At 44.7% G+C, this 18402-nt stretch overlaps 1 protein-coding gene across 5 annotated transcripts in view; it reads right to left on the bottom strand.

Annotated features, from left to right (window-relative positions):
- Positions 1-4409: 4409 nt before the first annotated feature.
- Positions 4410-18402, bottom strand: part of SFT2D1 (SFT2 domain containing 1) — a 515985-nt gene continuing 501992 nt past the window's right edge. For all 5 annotated transcript variants that reach the window (XM_068231912.1, XM_068231911.1, XM_068231913.1 and 2 more), the window contains one exon: positions 4410-4721. In XM_068231912.1, coding sequence (XP_068088013.1) covers positions 4682-4721 — 40 coding nt within the window. In that variant the 3' untranslated portion in view covers positions 4410-4681. The remainder of the gene's footprint in view (positions 4722-18402) is intronic.

Here is an 18402-nt window from a genome sequence, read left to right as displayed (position 1 = left end):
ACCTACGCTAGTAGTACATGATCTTGAAAATACCCTCTTGACAAAACACCTAGACAAATCCTTGTCAGTGATCTACTTGGTCCTAATGTCTAAAAATAATGAAAAAATCCTCCGGTGTCAAGAAAAATGGAATTTAGACATTCTGGGCCTGGATAATACTGATTGGGAGGACATATTAGAGGATTTTGTGAAGATTTCTGTCTCAGCTAGAGACAGGTTTATACAGGTTACATTTTTACATAGGACCGGACGTATCTTACTCCTATAAGAATGCACAGAATTAGCGATACCAATAGTGAGCTTTGCCCGAAGTGCTCTGTCGAGAATGGCACGTTCTTTCATATGTTCTGGAGTTGTGATAAAATTAAGACATTTTGGAGTGTACTGAGTGTACGCCCAGGCTTGCGTTGCTTGGATTATTTGAGGAACCAATATTTTACACAATACCTGATTCATATTCTGTGCTTTTATGCACGAAAGGAAATATTAAGGGTCTGGAAGGGGGATGCGATACCCTCTATAAATATGTGGAAATGTACCATTAATCGTGCTCTCCCATTCAGCGTCGGACTTCATTCAGCGTTCATAACTTCAGTAGGCCCCTTTATGAAGTGTGTGACGTCACCTGTCACATGACCTGAGGGGGGCCCTCTCCTCTCTCATTCTGGGCTGGGCCGGGCCAGCGGCAGCGCTAGTGAGATCTGGCCGCCTCCCGCCCTCTCCACCTCCGGAATGTAATACGGAGCCGCAGCCCATGCTGGACATACCCTAACCTCTGACCTGGCTGATCCTGCAGAGCAGAAAGACGCTGCCTTAGCTCCGCCCCTTCACTGTACCGCCCAGCGCAATTTGAATGGGAGAGTGGCAGCTGGCAGCAACATGAGCAGTGGGACAGCCGTGGAGAAGAAGAGGCAGGAAGAAAGTGACAGGCAACTGAAATGCAGCTCCTCCGACCATGATACAGACAGACTCCATGCAGGGACAGGGTAAGTCTGCCTGCTGCTGCTGGAGATCTGCTGTGCTGTTATTGAAGTGTGTGAATGGAAGAGCGACAGCTGCAGAGTCTGGGAAGAGGCAGGAAGAAGGTGAGAGGCAGCTGAAGTGCAGCTCGTCAGTGATGCAGACTTCATGCAGGGACAGGGTAAGTCTGCCTGCTGCTGCTAGCCAGCCAGTGTTAATGCTGCACTGTGTGATTAGATGATCTGCCCTGCCAGTGGTATTTGCTATTGTTACCTGCCTGCTCTTTCCCTCTCCTGTCTGAGTCTCCATACGCAGCCATGTTTCTGTTCATGCAGAAGTCAGCGTCAGGCAGTGTTGATTTGCTGTGTATGTTTGAACTTTCTGGGCTACAAATCTGTTTCAAAAGTGGAAACTGAACATTTTCTGGGCAGTGTGTTTATCCTGGGAGCTGCCTGCAGTCTCTGACATCCCATTGGTATGTAAAGAATGTGCTGTGGGATGTAATATGACTGAGCTGCATGTCTGTCACAGACATGGATGTGTTGTTTGGTAACACTACACCATCACTACATTTGTCATTTTAAGAGTACCTGTAGCGTAAACGTGCCCCTAGGGGGTACTTACCAGATGAGGGGGAAGCTGAGGCTTCCTTATCCTCCATAGCACCACCGATCTAGCGCTGGCATCCTCAAATCTGCCGACAGGGGCATGTCGGTGGCTCACTCGGGCACAGTCGCTCCTTCCACCGCTGGTAGCCCGAACAGTGTGTTCCTTGCACATCCGCAGTAGCTGCTTGCTGCTCAGGCGAAAATACGTGCCACGTACCCATTCTCCTTGTGTCACCCTATGCTCACCCTCTGTGCCATCTCATAATTCCAGCCCAGCACCCAGCAAAGCCCCAGCCCAGCACCCAACAAATCGCTCTGCATATAGCCCAGCAAATTGCCCAGCTAAGCACTCAGTAAAGCGTACAGCCCTCCCCAGAATCCATCCCTACCCAGCATCCATCCCTCCCCAGCCAGCACTGGCTACCCAATACTGATATATATGGGCACATGGCTACTTAATTCTGTTTTCTGGGGAACACGGCTACTAAATTTATGTATACCGGGCCCGCTTGGCTACTTATTTTATTTTGAGGTGCCTGGCTATTTAATTTGTTCATTGTAAGGCACCTGGCTACTTAATTTATCTGGAGGTGTGTGGCTAATTAATTATTTTTATGGGGAACATGGCTACTTAATTTATGTATACAGGCTATTTAGTTTGTTCATTGTAAAGGTGCATACACAAACGACCGGTCATTTGGACATTTGAATGTCTGGTCTTTTGGATGTCAAATCGGGCGTGTGTACGGTCGGTCGTTCACCTGACAAGAATGGATTTGAACGATCCACCAAGCGGATCCATCAAAACCAGTCTTATCAGGTGAACGTCGACCGTACACACCCGATTTTACGTCCAAACGACCATTTATTTGAAAAAATCCGACGTGTCTATGCACCTTTAGGAACCTGGATACTTAAATAGAGTCTGAAGCGAGAATAAATCTCGCTTCAGACCTCATAGATAGCAGGGGCATGTGTGCCCCTGCTAAAACACCGCTATCCCGCGGCTTAACAGGGGTCCCTTCACCCCCAAATCCCCTCGGTGCAGCGGGGGAGCTCTTCCTGGTTGGGGCAGGGCTAACCGCCGCAGCCCTGCCCCACGCGTGTCTGTCAGCGCGTATCTTCGCCTCTCTGTCTTCTTTCACTGAGAGGGGCGGGGGAGAGGCGGCGATGCGCCGCTGATAGACGCGACTGGAGGCAGGGCTGCAGCAGTTAGCCCTGCCTCCAGGAAGAGTAAATATACGACCAATTTTATGACCAACGATTGCGGGGGTGGGTTTGGGGGTGAAGGGTCTCCCGTTTAGCGGCGCGATAGCGGCGGTTTAGCAGGGGCACACGTGCCCCTGCTAACTATGAGCTCTGAAGCGAGACTTATTCTCGCTTCAGAGTCTCTTTAAGTAGTCTCACACCTCCAGATAAAATAATTCATATTTTTATTTAGCAGCATGTGACTACTTGATGAATTATCATGAGGCATGTTACTACTTGATTGTTTTATCTAAAGTTTATCTATTCCCTTTCTGTGAATAACACCACTACTTAGTTACATGTACATTTGGGTCTACCCATGTTCCATCATGAACACGTCCATGTTCCAGTTCATGGCCACACCCCTTTTTTGCTGCAGTGCGCATAGCGTTCCAGTGAATCCAGCGCCTGCATAGCCGCCCTTCCACCTTCACAAAAACATTTCTAGAGCTACCCTTGCATAGTCATGTACTGTGCTTAGAAGAGCTCTCAATCGATTCCCTACCATAATCATAGTGCAATGTCCAACCAAATTACTATGTATTTATATAGCACTAACATCTACGCAAATGTTGTAGAGTGCATAGGTATTTGAGCTCCAAATCGGGGGGCGTGCGGGCCCCTGGTTGAAACTTCTCTGGTGGGCCCTTAGTGTCCCAGTCTGACCCTGCTCCCATTATATCAAATGACGTCCAAAAATCGTAACTGTCCACTAAGATTCCATAAGATATGGGCACCATGGTGCGACAATACTTCCACCACTGACTTAAACCTGGAATCTTGATACTTCCTATTTTTTCCTATAAACCATAATTAGGACTATTGCTGTTAGAGACACTTAGGTGGGTGGCCAGGGGTGGTCCTCTTCTTCTTTCTATCCCTTTTCCTTTTTCTTCTTTCCCTTTTCTTTCTTTTCCTTTTTCTCCTCTCTTCCTTTCTTGGGTGACACTGGTCTCCTACACATGACTATTACTTGAAAATTATAACTTCTATAATATCAGTTATCCTGGATGTTATATACACATGTATTGTGCAAGATTTAGCAAAATGTACGTTGCTTGTAGAAATGTATTTTTTACCAGTTTATGTGAACTTTGCTATATTCAGTATGATATTGCTAAATGTGATGTTATGTTCACTGGAATGTAATCTCCTGTATGTAGGAGCTCAGTGTTTCTCATTCTCATTGTATGTGTTCTACATTTAAAATAAAAACGGATTTGTTAAAAAAAAAAAAAAAAAAAAAAAAAAAAAAAAAAGGATTTATCTCATGGAGCAGATTACCCACGCACTAAATTTCACCATGCACATATTTGACCGGGTGTAGGCTCCTTGAATAACATGATTGCCGCTAGGCCAACCAGCTTTAGCTTGAATTACCTGTATGCATGGTACCCTGCATTATACCATTATACTATACCAGAAAAAACTGTATGCTTTTGTATGCCGACCTTTATTTTTTGTTGTTGATGTAATTAACAAAATTATGTTTGTGTTAAAATGTCAAGATGCATAGTGCTGTTTGTACTGTGCCATGTAAAAAAAAAATCTAATAAAATTTAAAGTAAAAAAATGAAACAAACCTTGAAAGCATTATTTAGATGCATAAGCAAATAGATGTTATTTTTAATACTCTAAAAACCAAGTACAGATTTACAAAATGTTGTGGAGAAATGAAAAATACCTGAAAATCAAGTTATAGACGTGATTAAAGCAAATATTTTTACAAGCTTAAATATTCTTGTTACTACATAAACATGCATTAGTAAATAAAGCATTACATTGAGAAAACAATACATATTAGATTTCTCTTTCAAGAAAAATACATAATGGATTATATTCAGTCATCTTCTTGCATTTATACCTCAATTCAAACAGCTGGAAAAGCACTTTATGATGGCATCCCTTGGGGGTTAAAGAAAAGACAAAAATGAAATGTTAGCTAAGAGAAATAATTTGACATTAAAGAGAAACTCCAACCTAGAATTGAACTTTATCCCAATCAGTAGCTGATACCCCCTTTTACATGAGAAAAATAATGCTTTTCACAAACAGACCATCAGGGGGCGCTGTATGACTGATTTTGTGCTGAAACCCCTCCCACAAGAAGCTCTGGGTACCACGGTACTCTGGGCAAACTGCCACAATGTAACAATGTTCACAGACAGGAATTAGCTGTTAACAGCTGTCTGTAACAGCCAAAACAGCTAGGAGCAGCTACATAACCTGCCCACAGTAAAAATGTCACCATGTAATAAATGTCAGATTGTAAATCAGGGAGAGGAAAGATTTTACAATGAGCAAACACTGACTAAATCATTTATACATAATTATGGTAAAAAATGAAGCACTTTTTTTTACTACATTATTTTCACTGGAGTTCTTCTTTAAAGCCCCTGTTAGGGCCTATGTTAGGGCCTAGGATGGATGCATCCATTTTTCTGCAGCCAGATTTCTGCATGTGGCTATGGAAAACGATGCATGATGCAGAAATCTACAAATCACATTTATTGGTACCAGGCCCATAGGCAGTTACCAATAACTAAGCCTATGTAGGGGCTGCAAGGCTTGCAGAACCCTACAATAGGGGCTGCAAGCCTTGCAGCCGCGGGCCTCCCCTGGGGCCTGTTCATGGCCGTTTTGTGGGGCAAGAGGGGTCGCAGCATGAGGGGAGAGCATTGGCCACACATCGGCGGGGAGGGGGGGGACCGCCCCTCCCTCACCTCCCGCCACCTGCTGCAAATGGTTGATGGTGGAGGGGGAGCACTGAGGGGAGACAGAGCAATTTTTGGGTACCTGGAGTTGGTAGTTTCATAAACTAAGGCGGTCGTGTAACGGTGAGGTGCTGCAACTCAGATGTCTGATTATATGGTGATCTGCAGAATCACCAATAATGCAGACGCTATACTTGATTATGTGGTGATCTGCAGAATCACCAATAATACTAGTATAGCCACAAGGATGCTATGAGTGTAGTGCTTGTTGGAACCGTAACTTTAATAGTTTTGCGAGACCTCACCAGAGGGGCTGGTGAGGTACAATCAGTACACTGACAGTATAATAGCGTACAAGCCTCAGCAAGCTGGAGATACTGATACTGAAGAGATAGAATCTGCCGAGGAGCGGGTGATTCAGACTGTACTGCAGCCCAGTGATCACCCGAGGAGCAGGTGATTAAGACAGTACTGCAGCCTAGAGGACAGGAGATACAAACAGTACTGCACTAATGATCACCTGAGAGGCAGGCGATTCAGACTGTACTGCAGCCTAGGAGCAGGAGATACAAACAGTACTGCACTAATGATCACCTGAGAAGCAGGCGATTCAAACTGTACTGCAGCCTAGGAGCAGGAGATACAAACAGTACTGCACTAATGAATGACTTCACCAGAGGAGCTGGTGAAGCTAGCACCTCACCAGTGGCGAGGGCCCACTGGTGAGTAGAATGGTCAGACAGGCAAGGTTCAGCAACAGAGGGGTTAGTTTCAGAACAGAATCGTGAGACAGAAGAGTAAACGGTAATCAGGCAGAGGTTCAGCAACTTTAAGGCAGATAGGCAGAAGTACAGAATCAGAAAACGAGATCAGAGTCAGAGTTTAGCCAGAGTCATACACAGGAAATCAGTAATAATCAGAATCAGTTTATTTCGCCAAGCATGACTGGGTCATGCCCGGAATTGGGTTTGGCACAAACAGGGAACTCAGCGACACAAGGTGACACAAAAGGCAACACAAGGCAACAACAAAGACATTGACAATACATCCATGACATATAGCAACCAAGACAAAACCTTACAGTAAAAACACGGCAGATGACGCCTTACAGTTGGAACACACGTGCAAGTAAATTGTACATTAACATAGGTGTAGCTTAGCAGAGTAGGGCCCTAATAGGAACACGGGTTGCAGGGGGAACAGAACACAGCCAGTGGATGACCTAACACCCATATCGTTGGAACCAAACGATCTGACTACCGGCCTGACGGAGGGAGCCAGTGAATGGAATTCAAGAGTTTAACGGCAGCAGGGAAAAAGGAGTTCATATGCCTAGCTGTCTTGGTGGAAATGGTCTGTAGCCTTCTGCCGGATGGGAGCACATTAAAGTAACGGTGGCCTGGGTGTGAGCGGTCGTTTGCGATCCTTTGTGCTCTGGAACGCAGTCTTGAGTTGTAGAGGAGGTCAAGCGAAGGGAGTGGTTTCCCAATGATTCTCTCCGCCGACCTGATGACCCTCTGGAGCTTGTATTTGTCCCTGTTTGAGGATCCAGCATACCACACCAGGATAGAGGTGCAGATGACGGATTCTATAGTGGCAGAGTAGAAGTTAGACATAAGCTCCTGTGCCATCCCAAACTTCCTCAGTTGGCGAAGGAAGAAGAGCCTTTGTTGGGCCTTCCTCTGTGTGGTGCCCATGTGAGTCTTCCAGCACAGGTCCCTGGTGATCTGGGTTCCAAGAAGGCGGACACTAGATACCTTTTCCCCCTCCGTGCCTTCAATGAAGATTGGGGGTGGGATGGGGGCCTGCTTTCTGAAGTCAATAACCATGTCAACGGTTTTGGTTGTGTTGAGGACCAGCCTGTTTTCCTTGCACCAACGGCAAATTCTGTCGACTTGTTGACGATAGTCTTGCTCATCGTTTTTGGACACCAGGCCAATGATGGTGGTGTCGTCAGCGAATTTGACGACCTTGACCGAGTCTGCTGTGGATCTGCAGTTGTTGGTGTAGAGGGAAAACAGGATTGGCGACAGGACACAGCCCTGTGGGGCACCTGTGTTAGTAGACCTTACTTGGGAGGAGATCTTGCCCAGCTTGACGACTTGTGATCTGTTGGTCAGGAAGTAATAATCAATACAATCAAATGAGCTAACTATAAATAGATGTATATCGCAATTGTTGCATATACATCTATCATCAACAGGAACTTCACTACAATATACAAAATAACAAAAGTCCTAGTCTTGTGTGAAATCCCTTGTTTCCTCCCAGATCAAAACACACCGGAACTAATCTAAGGTCTGAGTGCTAACACACTAGTATTCACGACAGCAGACAAGGACAGAGTAACAACTCCAGGTTTAAATACTGAAGGCAGATTCAAGCAGCCCCGCCCAAGGGGCTGAACCAACCTGCAAGGTAGATTGACAGGTAGAAGTCAGCTGACCACAATGTCAGCTGATCTGTCTCCTACGCCCATAAAGGTCCTTTTGCTCCATGCGCAGGCGTGTGGACCTAAGCTGCTGTGCAACAGAGACCCCTGTCCCACCTGAGTCGAGAAGCGACACCAAGGATGACGTGGCCGCAGAGGTGACATCAGGTGTGAAAGCAGCTGCGCTGCTTTCCACCACAGAGGTAACATCTTCGATCGTTACAGGTCGGAATTGAATGATTTTTGTACACAGTTACATAGTTATTTTGGTTGAAAAAAAGACATACGTCCATCGAGTTCAACCAGTATAAAGTACAACACCAGCCTGCTCCCTCACATATCCCTGTTGATCCAGAGGAAGGCGAAAAGGCCCTTACAAGGCATGGTCCAATTAGCCCCTAAAGGGAAAACATTCCTTCCCGACTCCAGATGGCAATCAGATAAAATCCCTGGATCAACATCATTAGGCATTACCTAGTAATTGTAGCCATGGATGTCTTTCAACGCAAGGAAAGCATCTAAGCCCCCTTTAAATGCAGGTATAGAGTTTGCCATAACGACTTCCTGTGGCAATGCATTCCACATCTTAATCACTCTTACTGTAAAGAACCCTTTCCTAAATAAATGGCTAAAACGTTTTTCCTCCATGCGCAGATCATGTCCTCTAGTCCTTTGAGAAGGCCTACGGACAAAAAGCTCATCCGCCAAGCTATTATATTGCCCTCTGATGTATTTATACATGTTAATTAGATCCCCTCTAAGGCGTCTTTTCTCTAGACTAAATAAACCCAGTTTATCTAACCTTTCTTGATAAGTGAGACCTTCTATCCCACGTATCAATTTTGTTGCTCATCTCTGCACCTGCTCTAAAACTGCAATATCTTTTTTGTAATGTGGTGCCCAGAACTGAATTCCATATTCCAGATGTGGCCTTACTAGAGAGTTAAACAGGGGCAATATTATGCTAGCATCTCGAGTTTTTATTTCCCTTTTAATGCATCCCAAAATTTTGTTAGCTTTAGCTGCAGCTGCTTGGCATTGAGTACGATTATTTAACTTGTTGTCAATGAGTACTCCTAAGTCCTTCTCCAAGTTTGATGTCCCCAACTGTATCCCATTTATTTTGTATGGTGCTAGACCATTAGTACGTCCAAAATGCATGACTTTACATTTGTCGACATTGAATTTCATCTGCCATGTATGTGCCCATATAGCCATCCTATCCAGATCCTGTTGCAATATGACACTATCTTCCTGAGAGTTGATGATTCTGCACAATTTTGTATCATCTGCAAAAATAGCAACATTGCTCACTACTGCATCTACTAGGTCATTAATAAATAAATTGAAGAGCACTGGACCCAGAACAGACCCCTGTGGGACCCCACTGCTAACAGTCTCCCATTTTGAGTACGATCCATTGACCACAACTCTTTGTTTTCTGTCCATTAACCAGTTCCCTATCCATGAACACAGACTCTTCCCCAGTCCTTGCATCCTCAACTTTTGCACCAGACTTTTGTGGGGAACAGTGTCGAAGGCCTTTGCAAAGTCCAAGTATATCACATCTACAGCATTCCCAATATCCATATTAGCATTCACTACCTCATAAAAGCTGAGCATGTTAGTCAAACAGGACCTGTCTTTAGTAAACCCATGTTGATGCTGAGAAATAAGATTATTTTCTACTATGAAGTCATGTATAGTATCTCTTAGTAACCCCTCAAATAGTTTGCATACAACTGATGTTAAGCTTACAGGTCTATAATTTCCTGGATCTGATTTTTTGCCCTTCTTAAATAATGGGAAAACGTGGGCTGTACGCCAATCCACTGGGACTCTGCCAGTTGCAAGAGAGTCACAAAAGATAAGATAAAGGGGCTTATCTATAACTGAACTTAATTCCCTTAGGACCCGAGGATGCATGCCATCCGGGCCAGGTGCCTTGTCTATTTTTAATTTATTTAGTCTTACCTTCACTTCTTCCTGTGTTAAGTATTTAATATTACAGTTAGAAGATTGAGACTCTTCCGCCTCTGTAGTTTGCAACAGTGCTGTTTCTTTTGTGAAGACAGAAGCAAAGAAAGCATTTAATAACTCTGCCTTACCTTGGTCATCCACCATTGAGTTCCCACCCTCATCCTTTAGGAGTCCTATACAGTCAATCTTTCTTTTTTTAGAGTTAATGTACTTGTAAAACTTTTTTGGGTTAGATTTGATATCCTTAGCGATTTGTTTTTCAGCTTCAATCTTTGCCTGCCTAATTTCTTTTTTACAATTTTTATTGCACTCCTTATAATTGCTTAGTGCAGCCTCGGTCCCCTCCTGTTTTAAGACCTTATAGGCATTCTTTTTCCTCTTCATTTTATCTTTAACCTTTCTATTCATCCATAGAGGCCTTTTTTTATTCCTAGATATTTTGTTTCCATATGGGATATACATACTACAATATTGATTGAGTATAAGTTTAAAAGCTTGCCATGTCCCTTCAGTGTCTTCCCCTTGTAGTACATTATCCCAGTTCACCAAACTTAGTGCCTGCCTAATTTGATTGAACTTTGCTTTTCTAAAATTCATAGTTTTAGTGGTCCCGCTGCCCCGTGGCCTATCAGTCACCAGATCAAACGTTATCATGTTGTGATCACTATTTCCCAAATGTTCTTGAACCTGCACATTTGATACATTATCTGGTCTATTAGAAATGATCAGATCCAGTAACGCATTCCCCCTAGTTGGTTCCGTTACCATTTGAGTCAAGTAATTGTCCTGTAGTGCTGCCAGAAAACTGGTCCTTTTACCAGAATGGGTAGCCTCAATACTCCAGTCAATGTCTGGAAAGTTGAAGTCGCCCATAATTATGACCTCATTTTTACTTACAGCTTTTTCAATCTGCTGTAGTAATCGCAGTTCTGCAGCTTCATTTATATAGCACTGTCATCTTCTGCAGCACATTACAGAGTACATAGTCAAGTCACTGACTGTCCTCAGAGGAGCTCACAATCTAATCCTGTCATAATTGTCCTACCATATTTTTACATATGTATATAGCTCTGAAATCTTCTGCAGCACTTTACAGAGTACATTGTCATATCACTGACTGTCCTCTGAAGAGCTCACAGTGTAATCCAGGGGTGGGCAAACTTTTTGACTTGAGGGCCACATTGGGTTCTCCAGTTTGATTGGGGGGGCTGGAACAGGAGTGCGAGCCGTGACAAAAAAAAAAGTGTGGCCACATCATGATACGGGCGGAGCTAACTGTAATGTAACAAACAGTGTAACGCAAAGTGGGCCCAAGTTTTCTCCCAGAACACAGGCAAAGTGACCTTAAAAGTAAATAGACAAAGTTCCCCCCACCCACAAACAACAAAGGCTCAGGTACAACAGGCAGACCCCCTTTGGACAGCAAGACACGTAATGCAGCAGCTTTACCCAGAAAATACAGATAATGGCAAAGAGTTTCTCCAGAAAATACGGTAGCGTTTCACCCGGAAAAAAAACACATAATGGCATAGCATTTCCACAATTGGAAACAGCATCTGCTACCCAGTTTCACACAAGTCTCTTTACAACAGTATACTAGCTCTGGGGGGTGGGCTCCTGCATTCTGTGGCAACTGCCCTGCTTAAAGCGGAACTGAAGATTCCTTGCCACATATCCTTCTTCGCGTTCCTGTCCTGCAGGATGTTATTGCATCCTGTGACCAGTTGCTGTCGACTTACAAGTCTGCAGTAACAAAACTGCACTGCTGCGGGAGAACGGAGGATCATGAAGGACTGGTGCAGGTCAGGATGGCTGCAGGAGGCTTGGGGAAGCCCCAGGTAAGTGAAACACTTTGATTTGAAGGAATCTTCAGTTCCGCTTTAAACAGTTTGGATTGAAAACAAGCTGCATGCGTTCCCCCCCCCCCCCCCATTGTTTCTGCTGTCAGCATCGGCACAAATTCCATTCCCAACCCTGGAACACTTTTCATCAGTCATGGAGAAATAGCAGCTGGCTGCGGCTGACATTCTAACTAAGCCAGACACACAGGTGAACTGGCTCAGCTGGCTATGCTGCGTCCTGGACAAAAAGTGGCTGGCAGGGGGAGAACACACTATATACCAAGCCCAGATGTCACACACATTGGCCTCACATCTTCATACCTGGCTGGGCTGGCTGTCATTATATTCTGGGGTAGAGGAAGACAGTGCTGAACACGCTGCTCACTCTCTCTGTCCCCTACACAGCTGCTGCTGCTTCCTGGTCAGAAGTTGTGGGCTCGGGCTCTCTTGGCTGCTTTTCTCTCGCTCTCTCTCACTGGCTGGAGACAGGCAGAAGCAGCAGAAAGAACACTACTGATAAGAGGGCAGGAGGAACGGAGGAAAAAGAAGCCTGTGGCTTCTTACAGAGCTTCCCGGCAGAGCCGGGACAAGGTCCTCCAGCACCCAAGACTGAGACAACAAAGTGCGCCCCTCCATCCATCCACCCCAACCGTCACACACTGATTGCTATTAGACTAAGAGGCACCCCAGGGCCCCCAACACCTTAATCTCTAGTTATCTGGCTTATAGTCACTTCCATGTATTTCCTTTTCTTATTTCTTTCTGCTTCAAACACAATTAGGAATGACAGCTGAATGAATTGTGCGCCCCTCCTACACTGCGCCCTGAGGCTGGAGCCTCTCCAGCCTATGCCTCGGCCCGGCCCTGCTTCCCGGCGTGTCCTTTCAGGGACCAGGCTGCCTGTAGCCACGGTGCGCACATGTGCACACAAGATCGTGGCTGTGTTTACTTTTTAGATGGATGCCTGACTAAAAGTACGGGCAACTACGGACACACAAAATGTAACGCATTATAGATGGATTGTCCGTCTATAGAGGGACGCTTGGCAACCCTGCCCCCATCTAACCCTAAGTCATCACAGAGAACTATTCCAGCAGTGATCACGGCAAACTTATAGAAAATATAGTGTGAAGGAGAGAGACGGGGGAGGGAAGTATAGAGACCAACCTGGAAGACGCATAGAAATACCATCTGCCGGTAGGTCAAAAAGGGGTTTTCTCACTTTTTACTTCAGGATGGCAGTGAGAGACCACAGAGTAGTAGTCTTCCCTCGGTCTAGGGTGGGATAACGGATTGTAGGACCTTCCTTCTAAATGACAGGTCTTGGTTTGATTGAAGTGTCTAATAAAGGTTGCTGGACTAGAGCAGTGATGGCGAACCTTTTAGAGGCCGAAAGCCCAAACTGCAACCCAAAATCCATATATTTATCACAGAGTGCCAGCACAGCTATTTATACTGAATCCTGCGGTTTTAGTTAAAAAAATAAAAAAAAATACAACTGATACATTAAAGGCCACACTACATTTGAAATCTGGCAACCGCCCCCACATACAAAATGCAGAAATGAGGCTCATATAAATGCCGCAATTAACCTACCCCCAACCCCCATGTTCTCCCCAGAGCAATTTAGCCGGGCGCTCCGCCCAGCAAATTTTGGCGAGCGTCCGGCTCTTTATTGCCCAATAATGACGTTCCTCCTCACTTGTAGAGGCTGCGCACGGCCCTCTCCTCTTGTCAGTACAGCAGACGCCACGTACCAGTCTTTGCATTACGCAGGAATGACAAGTAGTTGCCCTGCTGCTAGCTGCAGTGCATTTCCAAATGCTGCCCTTTTGTCCTGCTGGGGAGGTTGGTGAGAAATCAGCTGAGCCCAAGGTGAGTGGCCGAAAGCAAGGGTAGGTAGAGATTAGGTAGCTGCTGCAGGACAGAAGGGAGTGCAGGTACGTAGATAAGGTAGTTGCAGCTGGGAGAGAGTATAGGTGGGGAGGAAGCGTAGGTAGGGAGGGAGGTTAGGTAGCTGCGACTGGAAGTGAGGGTAGGTAGAGAGATTAGGTAGCCGTTGTATAAAAGAAGAAAGTATAGGGCGGTAGATAAGATAGTTGCAGCTGGGCGGGAGGATAGGTGGGGATGTTAAGTAGTTGCAGCTGGGGAAAAAAAGTGTAAGTAATGAGGGAAGGTAGGTAGAGGGATTAGGTATCTGCTGCAGAAGGGAGTGTAAGCAGGTAAGGTAGCTGTAGCTGGGCAGTAGGTAGGTAGCTGCAGCAGCAATGCAGTAGAGCGAATAGGTAGCTGTTGCTGGGCGGGCTGTATGGAAAGATAGGTAGTTACAGTTTGGGTGGGAGGGACTGCCGTTAGGTAGCTGCACCTGGGTGGGCTGTGGTAACGGTAGGCAGATATGGTTGGGAAGGCATATGTAGTTTAGGTAGCTGCAGCGGGCAGGAGGTAGGGTAGGTACATGCTGCTGGATGGGTGTGCGAATGGCAGGCGGGGTAGGTACATGCTGTTTCTGGGTGGGCATAGGAAGGGTGGGCGGGGGGGGCTGTGGGGGAGTGAGAGAGAGCAGGGTTGTGAGAGACAGTGTGGGTAATGAGAGAGAGGAGGGTAGTGAGAGAAAAAGAGTGGTAAGAAGGGAGAGTGAGTTAAAAAAAAAAGAGAAGCATGCAGTAATTTTTTTTTTTTTTAGCTACAGACTGTTATGTTGGGCATACACGGCTCGTTTTTGAGCCATTAAGATGGCTCGATAGATAATTTCCAACATGTCCAATCTCCCGCCCGACCGTGTCGCCGCTCAATTCCGGATTGCAGTGAATGGAAAAAGATAAGAAAAATGAGCGGACGATAAGAGAATTGACTGCGGAATCAAGCGGAAAACCGATTGAGCGGGAAAATCGAGTGGCAAAAACCAGCCATGTACGCCCAGCATTAGGGAACATTATAAAACACTGAATCACTCACTCCACAGTGAAAAGCTTTTAAAGTGCAAAAGACAGGTCCTCTTCCTCCGAACAAACTTTCCCTTAGCCAGGACGTCATAAAGAGTCCACTCCACAGCAGCGTGAATTTAGGGGGCGGGGCCAACTGGACTGCGTAGTTCAAAACGCCAGTCCACAGCATCTCTGCCTCTGTTCCCTGCCGGCCGGAACTAGGAGTTTATTGTCAATCAGGGGAAATGTATGCGCTGTGAGGAGGCAGGTGAAAAAAGTCCTCTTTCAGCTGCCTGCCTCTCTTCGCTGTACAAGATTTGAGGTTTCCGGAGGGGAGACGTAAGGAGAAATTATTTTGTTTATTAATGAAGACAAAGAAAACAAATCTTTAATATAGCAGTGGTGGCAGGCAGCAGCATGCGTGCCCACGGAGAGGGCTCTGAGTGCCACCTCCTCATAGGTTCGCCATCACTGGTCTAGAGGAATGTAGAACTCCAGTCTTCAAGGGCCAAGGTTGTAAAATATTTTTGGCACAACTCAAATGAATTGATGGGACTGAATCAGGAAAGGCGTGGTGTACTAACACATTTCTTTATTTCTCAGTGCATCCTAAACAGTGGCATGGATATGGCCGTTAAATATTGAAGTTCTGCAGCTTTGACCACATGGCAGCCTTACAAATATGATCTACCGATACTACCTCTGTCAACCCATGATGTGAAGAACTTGATGAGTGTGCGTTCACTTTAAGAGGAGCTGGTTCGCCTGTCATGCTATATGCATGGTGAATTGTCTGTCTTATGGTGCCCATACACGGTATACTTTTTTCAATCAGATAAATTAGATCAATTATTCCTTTTGGTTGAATAGTTTTTAAAATTCTTTTCAACATACCATACACAAAACTTCGTTTTTTTTTCAAAAATCGGAGAAAAATGATCTAATATGAAGAAAAAGTTGGTTTATCTAATAGTATTTTCTTATACAACCTACCATACATTATACAATTTCAGAAATAAACACCCAGATTTTTCAAAAATGTCTGGATCAAATTGTTATCCCAAAAAAGGAAATAGTTTGTTTTTGCTCGGTTGAAAAAAATAAAATAAAAAGTATTTTCAATTTTCACTCTATTCAATCTTTTTGGTCGAATGAACAGGGAAATTGAATGTTTTCACTGTACCATGTATGGGCACCATGAACCATCTTGAGACTTTACATCAAGTTGTATGATGCCATTTTCTCTGGCCTAAAAATATTACTAGTAAATTGTTGGACAGTCTCCATTCCTTTGTTTTCTCTCAGTATATTAGTATAGCCCCAGACAAAAGAACAGGAGGCGGCACTGCAGGACTCCATGAAATTGCTTAAGGCTTTATTCCATGTTCAAAGTGCATCAGGCAATCCAAAACAGAGTGAGAGGAAGGTAGGTGCCTGGAGATGAATGGAGCAGCTAACAGCTGTTTCATGTTAGCGTGTTGCTTGTTCACAGCTGTGCCAACCAGCAAAATAGAAAGAAAGGGGGCACATGCATATGTATGTGATGTGGCTCTACCCCTCGACCCAGGGATGCTGCTATTGAAACTGTTCTGTTTGACTGCATAAGGAAGCCTACAAATACAAATGGTATGAACTTCACTGGCAAAATGATGGCTGGTTCAAACGTCCGTTAAGTTGGGAAATGTAATAGGGAACCCAAAGTGATGGGGTTGCAGTGAAAACTATTACAATAAAATAGACTGTTTAACCTCACCCACTTTTAAGATCACACCCACTACATAATAAAATAATTAAACTTCTCCATTAACCTGTTCTCCCTAACTTTTACCCCCCAAAAAGTACACACTGTAGCAAAAACCCTCATTTATTTTAGATTCAAATATCATAAAAATGTAAATTATTCTTGGGAGAAAATACTTTCCCCAGAAAGACTTGTTTGTCCCCAAAAAAGTAGTGATAAAGTTATTGTTGATTGAATAGGGACATCGCTAAAACGGCAAAACTGCTCTGGTCCTTAAAGGGGCACTATGGCTAAATGATACATAGATTTGAATCTATACATTTTATATAGATGAATAGATTTTCAGTTTAATAAATAACTAATATCTGTCTGAGGTCTGATTGTAAACAAAAAAAGCAAACATAAAAAAAAACTTAAAAGGCTTGTATGAGGTTATAAGGAGAGACATTACATTTCATTGATCATTGTGCTGGATGTCAGGTGTTAGCTTACTGACATGACAGAAAGACAGCTCATTTATATGTTGGGGGGGACAGTTGAAATAGCAGCTCTGGACATCCGCGGCTGAGGTAATGTATAGTGGCCTATTTCTGCTCTCAGAGCTCCTGTGCACACTTACAACATTCGTTTTGATGGCCCCGAGGTTCTGTGAGGCTGCCTCCAGCATTGCAGGCACTGCTGTGGAAAGCTTAGGAGGCAGCACTTTACCACACACTCCATAAACTCGCTTTTCTTCTGCTGGAGTAAAAGACTTGAGCTGTCCACAGTAGAGCTTGCGATGCAGGAGTGGGCCTCACAGAACCTCAGTGTGCACAGGAGCTCTGAGAGCTGGAATATTTGTTTATTTCATGCCCACTGTTTTATTTTTTTTTTATTTTTGTAGTGAGCTCCATGTTTGGCTCCTCCCCATCTGTGGCCAATGATTAGATGGAGGCTGGCACTGCAGTAATATAAGCTCTTTTATTGAAAAGCATTTATTGACAACCCGCTGTTAATGGTCTCAAGCCCTTTCTCAAGCTGAGAAGCCCATACAAATGCATCACACATTACATCCTTATATAGTACCCATGTGACCCATCTACCAATAAAAATCCCAACAGCCAATCAACTTACCAGGTTTCCGGCAGACTCAGTGGGGAACTGACAGCTTTATATGCAAAGTATATACTGACGTATGAGGTATGCAGCTGCCCATAGCGCTGCGCACATTGATTTATGGCTCTCTGCACGGCAAAACTGCTGACGTCAACAACACATGGCCAAGCTGACGTCATCCGTCCAATGAGGACGCTCTGCGTCAAATGATGCGACAGGGCGTGGTCAAAACATCACCGAAAGGCCCTGCATGTTACATAGCGCCGCTCTCAGCGGCCACATGTCTTCAAGCGGCCAATCAGAGACCACCACCGGCCCTATGGGTAAGCGTGGCCATTGTGATGTGCCAAACAAACAAAGCCGTCTACCACAATCTTAGCAAAGACAGCTTCTTAACAGAACAGGTTTACCTCTGCAGAAGCCATAATATTCAAACCTCTCGCTGTATTCCCTGCAGAGGTCGCCCCCCAGTAAGTTGAAAGCTCTGCAATAAAGAGCAAACATAAGAAATTACATACACAAATAAATATACAGTACCAGATAGCTAAATGCAAAAACCAAGATCATAATCACGATGTAAGCCCCCTCCCCCAACACACCCAATCTTCTTATCCACTCCGCTTCCCTTTTTGACAATTCATTATCCCTACTTAATTTGCCCCTCCAATTAAGGGGAACTCCATCTACGATCTGCACTTTCAATTGCGACACAGTATGACCACGTTCAGCAAAGTGGGTAGAGACTACTTGCTTCATATCTTTGTTCCTAATAGCACTCTTGTGAGAGCATATTCTATCTCTCACTTTCTGGGTAGTTTTTCCAACATATCCCAGCCCGCATGGGCACTTGAGGTAATATA

Source organism: Hyperolius riggenbachi, chromosome 4, assembly GCF_040937935.1.
Source record: "Hyperolius riggenbachi isolate aHypRig1 chromosome 4, aHypRig1.pri, whole genome shotgun sequence".
NCBI lineage: Eukaryota > Metazoa > Chordata > Amphibia > Anura > Hyperoliidae > Hyperolius > Hyperolius riggenbachi.
This window is presented reverse-complemented; position numbering and strand designations above follow the sequence as displayed.